General features: G+C 33.4%; 1 protein-coding gene across 1 annotated transcript; it reads left to right on the top strand.

The window, feature by feature from the left end:
* The first annotated feature begins 470 nt into the window (after positions 1 to 470).
* LOC123706100 (transcription factor MafA-like) lies at positions 471 to 1,956 on the top strand. Its single transcript, XM_045655250.1, has one exon. It carries the CDS (start codon positions 617 to 619, stop codon positions 1,526 to 1,528), a length of 912 nt encoding a protein of 303 aa, XP_045511206.1. The 5' UTR covers positions 471 to 616; the 3' UTR covers positions 1,529 to 1,956.
* Positions 1,957 to 14,882: the final 12,926 nt, after the last annotated feature.

Here is a 14,882-nt window from a genome sequence, read left to right as displayed (position 1 = left end):
ACAAGTTTAACGTTTCACAGGTCCCCTCTACTTAGTGATATACACACGGAGTAAAAATGTTTGGAGCTTTTCATTATATAAAAATTGGTTGTTTTGAATATAAGCTCTATGTAAGCTTGATTTGGAATATTCTAATATGTTTGTAATAAAATTTATTAACTTTATTATTTATTAAAATCATATTGCTTATTCATTTAAATATAAAATGTAATATTATAATGTAGAACTATACTCACACATTCTTATTTATTATAGTACATAAACATTAAACACTAATACATAAGTATACACATTTCAACTGCTTAACAATAATTTGTTATTTAAATCCCAATATCTTATTTCTAGCTGACTGTATTATTAATAAGTAGGTACGTATAGGTACGTGTACAATGTACTATGTATTTAATTAGGTTCAGTTACATGTGTAAGTGTGATTGTAAATATGTTGTGTTTATATTGTGATGTCTTATTGCGAGCGGGCTTATATCTGCGATAATAAGGCTGTAGCGAACACTGCGCGCGTCGCACAGCGTCATTGGGTTACAGGGCGGAGTCTCGCGCCGCCCTGCTTGCGGCGGCAGTTCGTTTCCGGCCGGCGCGCGCCCCGTACGCTTTCATGGTAGAACACGCGCTCGTCGACTGCCCTCAGTCGAGTGCCATGCAGACGCTGACTCCACAACCACACCGTGATGCAGATGAAGACCAGCTCGCCGACGAATACGTTCAAAATTTTGAACTCGACCATCTTGAAGATCATCATCTCGTCAAACGCGAGCCTTTAAGAACTGGATGGCACGATCTCGTGGACGCCTTGCCAGCGTGCGCCCGCGCTTGTCGCCAGTGGCCTGATGCGGGTCCCTATCCCCAGCCTCACGTTGCTATTGCAGTCGACCCCAGCACGCCTCCAGAGACTCCTCCAGCTCCGATCGGTCGAAGCCCGTGTAGGGCGGCTCCAGTAGATGATGTGCTATGGCTGCCGCATATGCGAGAACCATTAGACATGCGCACAGTTCCTTGTGGTAATTTTGAGGAATGGGATCGTCGGGAATGGAGAGACGATCCTCATCATGTGCAACAAGTTGCGCTACGTCCGGCCAGCTCGTGCTCTGCCCTATCTCCACGAACGGGGCCCCATCCCTCGTATCAGCCTTCATCCTGCGGGGACGACCTAATAAGTGACGATTTGCTCATGACTCTCAGCGTTCGGGAGCTCAATAAGCGACTTCATGGATTTCCTCGGGAGGATGTGACTCGTCTGAAACAAAAACGAAGAACCCTAAAAAATAGAGGCTACGCTCAAAACTGTCGAAGCAAGAGGCTACAGCAGCGGCAGGAGTTGGAATTGGCGAACCGTTCGCTTCAAGACGAGCTGCACCTGCTGCAGCTGCAGGTTGCGCGCGTGACGCACGAGCGCGACGTGCTGAAGCAGCGGCTGTCGCTGATGGGGCGCGAGCACGCGGTGCCGCAGCACGGCGGGCACGCGCCGCCCACGCCGCACTCGTCACCGGAGTTCTTCTCGGAGCTGTGACGGCAGGGCGCGGCGCCGCGTGCCGCCGCCGCCGCCTCCGCCGCCTCCAGCTCCTCCGCGGCTTGCGCCTGGCAGCGCTACTGAGCTCCCGATGGACAGTTCGTGCTTTTGTTAAGTTTGAGGTTGAATTATTATAATCAGTTCCAGTTTTATAGTTTTTTTTATTGGTGGAACAATGTGGCCGTGGGATTCGATAGAGTTGGCTAATACACCGTGTTAAAAGATGTATGGTTGTGTCGTAATATATGCATAGCTTCGTTATTATATAAATTTGTGTATTAATTAATTATACATAACTTTAATGACTCACCAACTGATAAATCAGACAAATGATTGTAAATAGATATACCTACTTAAATAATAATTACTATCTATAGGATTTCTGTTTTCCTAATAAAACATTATATGAAAAAAGTTTATTTTTTATTGCCGTTACTAATTTTATACAAAAAAATTAACATTTTACCCACCCATAAACATTTACACTATACCTCACTATAAATATATTTTGTATCTTATATTAAATTTTAAATTAATTTTCTTTATATACCTAGGACATAAGCTGTGCCCTGTGATTTCACCCGTGGATGAACTCGCGGACAAAATCAAGTACCTATTTCTATAGGTATCTCAGGTGTTATTCTGATGTATAAACTATATTACAGTAAAGTTTTATCCAAATCCGTCAAGGAGTTTTTTCGTCAAAGATCCATATGCACTCACAAACTTTCATATTTATAATACATATTATTAGTATCTAAGAGTTTTCGCTTTTATTTATCCACTACTGACTATTTAATGATCTTTTAGTAACTAACAACCAATATAAGGTTGTAATTCGTTACAAGTCTTTCTAATTTTGATTGTTCTTCTCATTACCTAACAGTCAAAATCGTACGGGAGCTAGCAACGTTTAAAAAAAAGTCATTTTAGTATAGTTGGGTTTTTGATATACTGTTTCTCTTGCTATTTCGGTTAGAGTCCGGGCTGTCTGGCTGGCCGCTGTGGTTGCGTTTATTAGTGCGCATCTTATCTGCACAGGAAAATATCCTTAATTTAAAGTCATTTTTTAACGCATAATTTTTAATCTTTTGCCTTTAGATAGATCCATCAGACATAATTTTTTTATTGCAAGACGTTTTTTTCGTTGTAAAATAGGTGCCATACGCAATTTTTATTTCAAAATAACTAAAATGTCATCGAAATAAGTGAAATTACATCAACATGAGTCCGCTTAAAAGGTAAGTAATAACTTTATTATTTATATTATATTATCCTTTTTTAATACTTATATTGAATAATTAGTAAACTAATATTTTTAATAGATGGTTTCATATTTATTACACTTTTGGGTATAAATATGAATTTGATGATATTTGTATTTTCTAGTGTTTGATTTTACGCGAGTATTATACATTTTGAAATTAAAGACTTGGGAAAATAATACAATGAATAAATCGCGTTTAAAATCCGTTAAAAAGTCTTTAATTTCTTGATGATATTTGGTTTTTATCAAGTTTACATTAACGTCCTATTTGAGGTTCGTTGGGAAAAGGAGGCGATATGGTAGATTGTTGCAAAAAAACTGTAAATAGTAAAATGAATATTATACATCGTATAAGTAACACAGTGATTACTTATCCTTCACGGGGACTCATGTTGATGGAATTTCACTTATTTCGATGATATTTTAATTATTTTAAAATAAAAATTGCGTCTGGCACCTATTTAACAACGAAAAAAACGTCTTGCAATAAAAAATGTATGTCTAATGGATCTATCTAAAGGCAAAAGATTAAAAATTACGCGTTAAAAAATGACTTTAAATTAAGGATATTTTCCTGTGCAGATAAGATGCTCACTATTAAACGCAACCACTGCGGCCAGCCAGACAGCCCGGACTGTAACCGAAATAGCAAGAGGAACAGTATATCAAAGAACCAACTATACTAAAATGCTCACTTGTCAACGTTGCTACCTCCTATACCAAAAGATGTACTTTTATTGAAGTTTAATTTTCCTATAAGTTTAATTCTGATATTTCGCTTTATGACGCATAATTTGGATAACATACATAACGTGTTATATAATAGTTAATACCATCATTTATAATGCAGGTATCAAATATCTATCATAATATTATGAAAATCTGAAAGTTTATTTATGAAAATGATAAAGGCCTACTTACTCTTGATAATAATTAAATGAATGGCATACGCATGAGTATATTATCTGTTGAAATTATATCAATGCAATATAAAAAAATATATAATTTATTTTCACGTTGTTTCACAAAAATTGTTAAGTAATCTTATCGTATGATCAATTGATCTTATACAATATTCTACCAGTTGTTTACCTGTGTGAGTGTGAACAACATAATTTTAGCTGATTGGTTATAAATCCTTAGATATTCTTCGCTAAGATGGTTAAAAAAACGAAAATTACACCTTTCTATATTTCCTTTAAAGAAATAAATTATAGCTCTGTACAAAATATTCAACAATTTATTATTCGCACCAAATTCTATCTACTCGTTGCACAAACAGCAAAGAGCAACAGCTGTTTTACCAAAATATAAAACACACCAAGTTTCATTTCCTAGATCAATATTAATCAAAATTGCCTTGACAAGTCAGGATAAATTTTCTATGAAGAAAAAAGTGTGTTAATAAAAACTGTTAGGTACTACCGAATGCTAGAGCTTTTTCATAGGCGTCGAGAACACACCACGCTCGGTATTCGTAATTTGCTGAATATCATTTCGTCATCTCAAACAGATATCTTGCATATTGATTTATATGATCTAAATTTTAACACATTATCGGTTACTTATAACTTTATAAGAAATGTAGCTATATAAAGCTCTTGCAAAAGAAAATTGCTAACTAAGTTTGCAATAAACTTATATGTTTCTAGATAATAACTTTGAAAATTATCACACGTTTGATGATGATTTGATTTCACCCACATGTTGATTTTTTGAGGCATTAATTATTATTATTATTATGGCGAGTGAATGTTAAGTATGTTAATCATAGTAGAGTTGCCGAATTTGGTGGTTTCCCTCTATTCTATTTATTTTGTTTCATTAATTCAAAGTATGCATTGGTTTAAAATCTTTGAAGCCTTTCAATTAATAAAGGTGAATTACACGATCCCTGTTATTTATGATCGAAGGTCGACCTACTGCATTTCATAAAGTCAATTTGGAAGGGCCTTTAAGGCAGAATAGTATAAGCTTAATAATGACTGAAAATGCGTCTTCGCTTCGGACAAAAATAGTTTCCAATTTATTTTAACTTTTGCATTTCCTGTTAAAAACACTCTGAATAAGAACAATAGATTTGAATTAGGGATTCGTTAAGAAAATGATTAGCTGCTGCGAAGTTGGTATGCTATGTTCAACTTAAAACTAATTCTTCTCTGGAAAAGTAAAAAAAAAAAAAACTGAAAAGATTATTCGCGAGCAAGACATTCGTTAAATATATACTTATCAATTAAGTTATATTAATTTTATGTTTTGGATGTGTGGAAAAATCAGCGAATCTGCTTTCTTTTATGATTATCTTTGTCTTAGTTGGCCTAAATTATTTATAAGAGCATTTTATGAGCAAATTGTGCGAGGTTTCATGGTATGTCCAGACTCCAGAGACAATCATTTATTCTGTTGTTTAAACAAGATATTTAATTCTAAATGAAAAAAAATCTCGCTTTCTGAATTTTTTTTTTATTTGTATTTTACAATGTTGTTTAGAGAGCTAAAATTGTTTTCATATTAAAGAAAAAACATTTGGGCATAATTGTATGGCATGGAGATTGGAGGTGGATTGATTTATAAGGATAAATCAAAAACTTGAAAAAGGCATGCACGCTATATCTAAAATAATGCCAAAGTGTACATGAAAAGTAATTATTATTAATAATAAATATGTAAAATGGTATGCACTTCATTAAGTGGTAGAGTTTTTCATATTTTCTACCCAATTTTCTTCGCATCATGGAATAATTAATTATTTTTAAGTACTAATTATTTCTCTATCTGGTGTTGTATATTTAAACATTGAGTTTACAATGAAAATTGAGTACAATGACTTATTGGTGCTGATTCTTCAATTTTGCAAAGTAACCGACGGCATTGATGGCGATTGCTCAAGAGTTGCAACGAAATGAGGTCGTTGTAAACAGTTGGTAGGTACATTACAACATTCGTAATTTTTTTCTATTATAAAAATTTATGTATCCATTTATATATCAAAAAACAAATTAATATATTATGTCGGTATAAGGTACGAGTAGTACGATGATCTATGGAAATTGTAGAGACAAGTCCTTGTTCAGAACGCAGATATAAGAACTTATTTCGTTTTTTTTATTTTTTCACTATGTACATACCTACATGCTAGTGAATATTATTGAAATATTTTGTGTATTTAATGTAATTCAGTAACTTTAAAAATATACCTTTAACTAATACTGCATATAGGTACCATCAGATATTAAAGTTATTTCAATAATATTGTATAGAGGCCCATTTTCAAAAGGTGTTTCAACCTCAGATGCAGTATGTAATTTTCAGGAGAAAATTAAATAAGAAAATCTGAATTTCAAAAATAGTATTTTATTTATATACTTATATATATTTATTTCAGGCAACAAATGTAGTTAGGTATAGTTAAAGATCTTAATATAACTTAAAACTACGGACCATTTATGGACTTAAAACTAAATATTTTACGCGATAAATAAATTATATGTACAGGATGAGAAGGTATCCATTATCCGCTATCAATATATTCAATTGAATCATCTGGCATAAATATAAATAAATAATAAGAAGTTTCGGGCAATGTGAAAAAAATGGATCTATTTGGCTGGCTGCTTCATGCTTGTGAAGAAATGGATAGGTAGTGTACTAAGCGAATTTTTTTATAAAAAAGAAAGACTATCTATGTACCTTCTCAGTAAATCTAAGCAGGTGATATTACATTAATTAGTATTACTCATCAAACCCTGAGTGAATAGACTTCTGCTTGGCAGATGTTTGAGATTTTTCTCACTGCTTATCATAAGACAGAATGGTAGTGAAAACTCTATTTAGCAGGATAATAATAAAAAAATGATGTTTTTCCTTCGATCTGATTTCAGCCCACAAAAATGTGCCCGTAACTAAGTAGGTACTTTCCATTATTTCTAGAATAAAATCCTTAGGAATTTCTGATTTTTATGGACTATTTTTTTAACAATGCATACTAACATCTGCACTACCTACTATCGAGTACCTAGTCTACGTACAATTGTAGAGCTACAATTGTTACGGATAATGATTTTGAATCGATAGCGTGTCTATAAGTATCTACCTTGTATCTACATAAATTTTTACGCTTAGGTAGATACCTATGATTCAAAAGAAAATAATTTTATTGTTTTCATTTAATAATGTCACTAAGCAGGTAGATAGGTACATGCGTTTATTCTTTTCAGGGTTGAATTATTAATTTTGAACTCTATAATATTTATTGTGATAATCACAAAATAACATGTAATCATACGAACTTTTGCCTAAGGTATAGTACATAGTTGCAAGGTATAAACACATAAGTACTCAAAATGAATGTTCCGACAAAGTTACATATAAATTGTAACATGAAACGGTTTGTTATTAGAATCGGTAATACGGTATCGTGTTCCTTTGATAACTGCGCCGCGATAGATTTAGGTATGCTTACTTTTGTAATAACAATACCATGGACAATGGAATGTCTTTGAATTTAATATAAAAAAATGTGATATGGCATGGCCACTATTTAGTTTCAGTTACAAGAAAATTAATTTATTTAAAAACTTTAGCTTTATCCATCCAATGAGTAAATATAATTGTCAATAGAACGTAAAAGCCTTTTAATATAGACTTTACAATGCTTATACAATTTACACTATACATATTTGTATGTAAAATCGTTCACAGCAACGATCTCGCGAGCCTTCATAGTGGGAGAGAGAAGGCGTGTCTCCAGACGCCACGCCCCGCCAGAGCGAGAGGAAAAGATCGCAGCCCACCGACATCCGACATCCACTGAATTTCAGTCGCGATAGAGCCTTGCGTTTCTCGTACCTTACATTAAAGTTCAGAATTCCTTGCAGTTTACTAGATCGACGGTATTGTACTAGGGCATTTCAGGCTATATCCTCGTCCATGCGTTGCTCTTCTTATCTATAGAGCGCTTATTATAAGCTGTAGTTGTACATAAGTTGAGGCTGTCATGCAAATGGAAGCCTGTTAATGAAGTCGAGAAGAATTATAGGCATTGTTACTGCGGGTCCAGAGACATAATGGTCCATTTTGTAGGCGTACATCACAATAATGAATGGCACAATTATTCCGGTTTTATTTTAGTGCATATATTTTTGCCATTTTTATTTTATTTTATCCTAACCAAGAGCAACATAACTTATTTGGTTCATGCTTTTTGCTAATTACATCGTTTTGGGACAGATAGAGCAACGTCAGCTATCAATATTCTTAATAAAATATAGGTCTGGATTGATCTTTATGACTGAAGGTCAAATATAATGCTAACCATGAATGTTTGTGTAAATTTCAGTAGTAATACATACCAACAACTTAAAGGTATGTATTATATTTATTAGTGAAATACATACCTGCAAGTTGCAAATAATATCTAACAACAAATTAACAATTACGAGGCAGGCATTATTGCCTGTACAAATGAACCCTGTACCTAATCGATATAAGAAAGATCAGGGAGAAGTGTGCTAGTCTGGTGATAAACAGAGATTGCAGTGTATCAATTTGGTGTAGACAGTATAGGGAGCGATGGCCGGGCTTGTGATGAGCAAGCAGAGCTCGGCTGCGGCGACGCGGCACATTTTTCTAGTGGCAAGGTCGGGCTGATGCCAACGGTGACGTCACAATTCCACTCTACTTTCCATTTTTCGACTTAGCTTTGGTAATAATTATTATTATTTATCGTCCTACTTTGTGGATGATTGATTGCGAAAATTCCAGATCAATTAATTGGGAAAAATTAAAGGAACATTTTTAAATGAATAGGTACCTAAAATGAGTAATTACTAACTAGGCACAATTACATTGATAATATCTGCCTAGATAGAAATCATTTAATATACCTATAGAATTGTTAAAATTATTTTAATTTTATTTAATTTTTCTCAATAAACTTTTACGGAAATAATATGAAACTGCGTAATGGTAATTCTAAAAGTTTCATATTAGGTATCTATTAATTTTCAATTAAACAACTAAACCGGAAACAGATTATTTTCCATTCATCCTGTTCCTAATGAAAAAATCTTCTTAGTAAAGTATTAAATACAATTTAATGTTTACATCCAAACACCTGTTATTTTGCCGTGGAAAGTATAAAAAGGGCTGATGGCGTAGAAGCAGCGCTTACTCGGAGCTGAGGCAGCATTATGCCAGCAGGGTCGCGGTCGATACTCTCGCAGTAGGTCGACCCTTTTACTAATATAGCTGTGTATATTCATCGTACTATAGAAATTCTATTTTTTTCTTATGTTTTGGTTGTTGTGAGCTGTATGTAACTATGGGACATCGCTCTTTATGGGAATCTATTAATAGAAAAAATCGTTAAAAAACTTAAAAGCTGAATAAGATAAACTCATGAAATTATGGTATTGCCACCAACCCTGGATAAGTGTACCAAGTTTTAATTAAATCTTTCCGTTGATGTAGAGTCCGACAAAAAACTCGAGTCTTAGGGAGTCGGTTACATGCAAACATACCAACGTACAAACATACAGGTGAAGCTACGAAAACCGTTTTTTTTATATTCTTAAAAAATTTATACTAATTAAACCTAAGAATTAAACCATGTTAATGTGTTTTTGATATTGTGTGGTTAATGTCTATCTCTACTTACCTATATTATAAAGCTAAAGATTTGTTTGTTTGAACGCGCTAATCTCGGGAACTACTGGTTCGATTTGAAAAATTCTTTCGGTGTTAGATAGCCCATTTATCGAGGACGGCTAAAGGCTATATATCATTTCGCTAAAACTAACAGGAGCGGAGCACTGCGGGTAAAACCGCGCAGCACAGCTAGTCTTTTATAAACTGCTATTTTTAACTGCTTTAAATCAAATAAAACACAAAAGTAAACTTAAAACAAACAATTAATTGTGGTTAATAAATTAATTTATAGCTTTATTTCAAAATATTTAATTGTTTTCTTAATTAATTTACAGTAGGTACTATTGAACCTTACGTCTTCATAAGAAATGAGATATATGCAGTATGGACATAGAGCGAAAATTGAAATAGAAAAATTAATTAGAAAGTTGATGTTTCCCAGAGTAGCTGAGTACGTAGCGAGGGGAGGGCGCGCGGGTTCGCTCATATCGCTAACTAGGCACTATTGACAATCGATAGGTTCCTTGAGCGAGCCGCGCCGGCCACGCGCGACTCATCCCTTTCTTGTCGCTACGTCAGGTTACTCTCCTTTTCCCGATGTCCTTCAAAATTAGCTTTGTAGGTCAGGTTTCGTTGGAATACACGTGATGTTTGTTGGTATACATTTGGTCCATCACGATTGATGTAAACAGGTTAAACGACTTAACATAAAACGCGCGGGAGACTTTTTTTGACACCTAATTACAAGATGCTTGTCCCTGAGTATGGCATATTATATTATGGCATATATATTGCTACATGCAGGTCAGCAGCGGACGTCATTCGTAGGTATGATAAGCTACCAGCCTTTTTATAAAGATACAAAACCCAGAAAATTTAAATTTTTCTAAAAATTGCGAAAGATTTTAGTTTCCTCGTGTACTAATTGCCCTACGAGGCTCTAAATTAAGATTGATTATAAGGTAAGCAAAGATTTTTGAGGTCTTTAAATAATTTTTCCTTAATCCAAATAAATATTTTTAGAAGAAAGAATAATAATTCCTAATTACATAAATTTGTTTGTAATTTATTTTATATTCTTTGTAGAAAAAAATAGTTTAATACTAAATAGTATGACTCACAAAAAATTACATGATTTCAGAGTTATCGAAGCATTATATAAATAAATTATGTTCCAAAAATCTTCAGGATATTTAGATGAGATGTACTTACAAATACTTAAGCTGTGTGGTTTGTACAAATGGCAGTTCACGCATTGTGGTATTTCGGCACAGCAAGGGGTACTACAACCTGGTGTTTACTTATGCAAAACTTGACAAGTACATTTTGCATTCGTCTTCCCGCATGTGTTTTATATTCGTTTACTCCAGTCGGTCGAGCTCGTAATCGGCGCCGTGTTTGCGAGGGGAATCTCTGCTGACTGAGCCCTACAAATATGTCGTAAGATTTAATAGACATGTAATGGATATCAGGATGACGTTTTAAGGATTTGTGCAAACCGAATATGTCATTTCTTTCCCGTAATTGAAATTTTATTTGCGGGATTCCTGGATAATACCCGTGCCCTTTTCATTTTTTGGATTATTGGCTAAAGGATGACAATTGACGTATTGTTCTCTTCAAACTCTACATGACTGTATACTTATTCGATATAGTCCTTTATTTGGTTATCAAGTTTCTTTTCACTTTCATATCTAGATATGAAAGTAAGTAACTAAATTTCTGATGTGGTTGTAATTGATAAATAGATTTCCAATGACTAAGTGATTTAAATGAATTATACCACCCCTGAGGTGTCCCGGCGCGCGGCGGCCGGTGCGTGCTTCAAGTACTTTAACGCTTAACATCAAAAGGTTCATAGAGATATTAAATTAAGATGAGTCTAGATAACTGTCTTGTCTTCGTACGGCTTGAATTTTTTTGTTGCTAAAGAATTCATCTTAGGATTAGAGATAAAAGTATCATTTTCTTTGTGAATGATGTGAATACGATACAAAAAGTGATTTTTAGTATAAATGTTTGCACAATTTTAACTTATCCTTACATTTTAACTTATCAAAAATTACAGAAAATTGAATACCTACTTATCTAAGCTAAATAGTCTTGCCGGAACATTACCGCGAGTGAGAGCGACTATCTTCTGGATTGTGCGTATTTAAAGGAAATAAATATAAAATCTACAAAGCTGATTTTCCGGAAAAATCTTCTCATATTTGATCAGTATCAGGGTTGAATACGAAACGGGTGTGCGCCGCAGGGTGCCACCACAAACGCGATTGTGGGCAAACGAACCGGCACATGCCATTACTATGCCACCTGCCTTCAATGTACTCGTGTAACCTGCAAGTTTTTTTGCGTTTGATCTCTCTATACTTGAAATTTTTTCTTATGCCTGAAATAAGTATAAAGAAAATTAATAATTTAAATATGTATTTATTTACATAGCATTAAGATTTAACAATAAGAAGCAAGGATTGTATGATTACGGAGAATTCAGATGTAGAGCAATTTTGAATGTAAAATATGCTTAAATAATTTGAATTCCTAAAATGTCCTATCTAAAGTAGATGCTTGTATCGTTTTATTGTATCCTTTATAAATTTCAAATCCTTATAAAAATCTAAGTAGAACACGAAATTAAAAATTATTTTAAAACGAACCGGCTCATGCCATTACTACGCCACCTGCCTTCATTGTACCTACTCCTATACCCTGGAAGTTTTTTTTTTTGCGTTTGATCTCTGTATACTTGAAACTTTTCCTTATGCCTGGAATTTAAAGAAAATTAATAATTTAAATATGTATTTATTTACATAGAGTTAAGATTTAACAATAAGAAGATGCATATATTGTATTAATATGCAGGATGTAGAGCAAATTTTGATGCAAACTTTGATTAAGTTTTTTTGTATTCTTTAAATGTCCTGTCGTTAAATTTATAATTTAATAGTAGGTATATAATATTCCTATATAAAATTTACGTCCTTATGCGCTGCTTATCTTACACGGTGCATATTTACATCAACGTCGAATGTTAATTCTAACCCCACTATGTCCAATTCATTAGTGTAGGTGTAGAGCATTCTTTCGTTGTTCTTAGTGCGTTCGAAAAGAGTCTATGCAATTTTCTAATACTGAACAACACTGAATACGAGTTTACACTAAAAGATCACGAAAGAATGCTCTTGCTCTAGCTATAGCTCTGTGTTCGTTTGATGTAAATGCACCGTTAGGTAATACTTAGTATGAATAACAAATCATTTATGTAAAAAAATCGATTTTAAAAGATATATCTCCATAGCCACACACTTGTATTATAAGTTACATACTTATTATTATTGTTTTATATTATTGTAAGTTACAATGTAATGTAATATTATACCCTCTACACTTACGTGTGATAGTCCTGCACTACCGGGAAGGATGTGATAAGGTTGTTTTGTCTCAGTTGGTTAAGAAACAAGTGTCTATGTGACATCCGGTCAGGTGCCTTATATTTCTTGCTGAATTAACATGTAAAATAGTGAAGGAATTGATAAGAGGTATGCATTAACTATCATTTATTATGTGTACATAGTTTAAATAGTTTCATTTGTTTAACAACTTTTAAATATAACTTATAAGTAACTAGGTAGTAAAACTGTACCAAAAATAAACAAAATAATAAAAAAGAGCTTTAAAATGTTAAACGACTGTCTTTTTCTGTTTACCCTTTTTCAGCCCTCAAAAACACCAGGTAGAAGATTATTTCAATTATATTTTGATTATTTTTCTTAGATTACAAAATATTTTTTTGTTATAAATAAAATTATGTAGGCTATTCTTGTATTATAAACTAAAAATTGGTATTTAATACTTATATCTGACGTGACAATTCTTAGCGTCATGTTCCGGAAGAAACAACTCGGCCACAGCGGCCTCATTCACGTAAAATACTTAAATAATAAAATATATTTTATTATATTCGTAACGTTTTGGCATCCACACAATGTAATGTATATCGATAAATTCGATAATAAGTATTATTTCATTAGCAACAATGTATTGCACACTTGGACAATGGAGACGCTCGTTAGGCATCAAGTATCAATAACAATGTACAGTCGGTGTAATCGGGTTACATTCCCAAGGTAAACATTTCATAACATTGGTATCCTTTATGAGTACTAACTTTAATTTATGAATTATATTTTGATAATCTAATGATCATACACGTATCTACTTATATAACATGCTCTATAATTCATAGGAAGTAGGTACCTAATCTGGTAAGCGTTATTTAGACTATACTAGCTACAATTTTATTATATTAGAAGCTTTTCTCGGTATTAGGTTTTAAAAGTCTATCTGAAGTAAATATGTGTAATCACTAAATAATATAAACAAAGTCGATTTCCGCTATATGTCTATCTGTAGAGATCGACATAGAGATGTATATTTAAAACTAAAAATTTAAAACTATAAAAAAATGCAATAAACTGGGGTGGTTATAGGCATTTATTTAATTTATTTAGGTAATAAGCTATTTATCAATTTCGAAGTCTGTTTCAAAAAAACGAACTTAATAGGATTGCACTTTGCAAAGGTTAAAGGATCGCAAACTTATCTATACATATAATAAATCTGTAGAAGGGTCAATTCTGTACATTGAAAACATTGAAAAAATAACTAGCAGGGGGTGTTACTGGATCGATACCAAACCCAAATATGTGATTAAAAAAATTTTTGTCTGTCTGTCTGTCTGTCTGTCTGTCTGTCTGTATGTGAAGACATCACGTGAAAACTACCGGTTCGATTTCGATGAAACTTGGTATAATTATACCTTATTATCCTGGGCGTAAAATAGGATACTTTTTATCCTGGAAAAATACGTAGAAAAAAAATTAATCTCAATTTTTCAGTTATCCATAGACGTTGTTCTGTAGTAGGTACCGCGAACACACGTTGCGTATTATTATAGACCTAGCCGTCTTTGGGTCCAATAGATATTAATTATAAGATGTCATTGTCCGAGTTACTCAAAATGGAGAAATAAACCATCCACGCAAAGACCGACATCCGCGCGGACGGAGTCGCGGGCGGAAGCTAGTACGATAATAATAATTGAAAATGGCGCGCTACACTTACATAAAAAATTAAAGAAAGCTTAGTTAAAAATATCTATAATACTAAACGAATTAAATCTAATTAAGTTTTTTGCGTCATTTGAAACGTGTCAAGTAAGCCAAAGATAATTGAATAGCAAGTGTAGGTTTCGTGGTATTAAGGCATAATCCTCAATGACCGTGAGTAATGCCTGCTTATTAACACCGAACTGACTTAACGAAAAATAAACCAGATTAACTATGTAGGTACTAGGTGTTATAAGCGCTTTAAACGGAATAACCGTAATTAATTATAACAAACATTTTATAGTAGAACATAGGTATTTACATGCTC

The sequence above is a fragment of the Colias croceus genome, chromosome 3 (assembly GCF_905220415.1).
Source record: "Colias croceus chromosome 3, ilColCroc2.1".
NCBI classification, from domain to species: Eukaryota; Metazoa; Arthropoda; class Insecta; order Lepidoptera; family Pieridae; genus Colias; species Colias croceus.
Note: the sequence above shows the minus strand (reverse complement) of the source record. Positions and strands in the feature narration are given on the sequence as shown.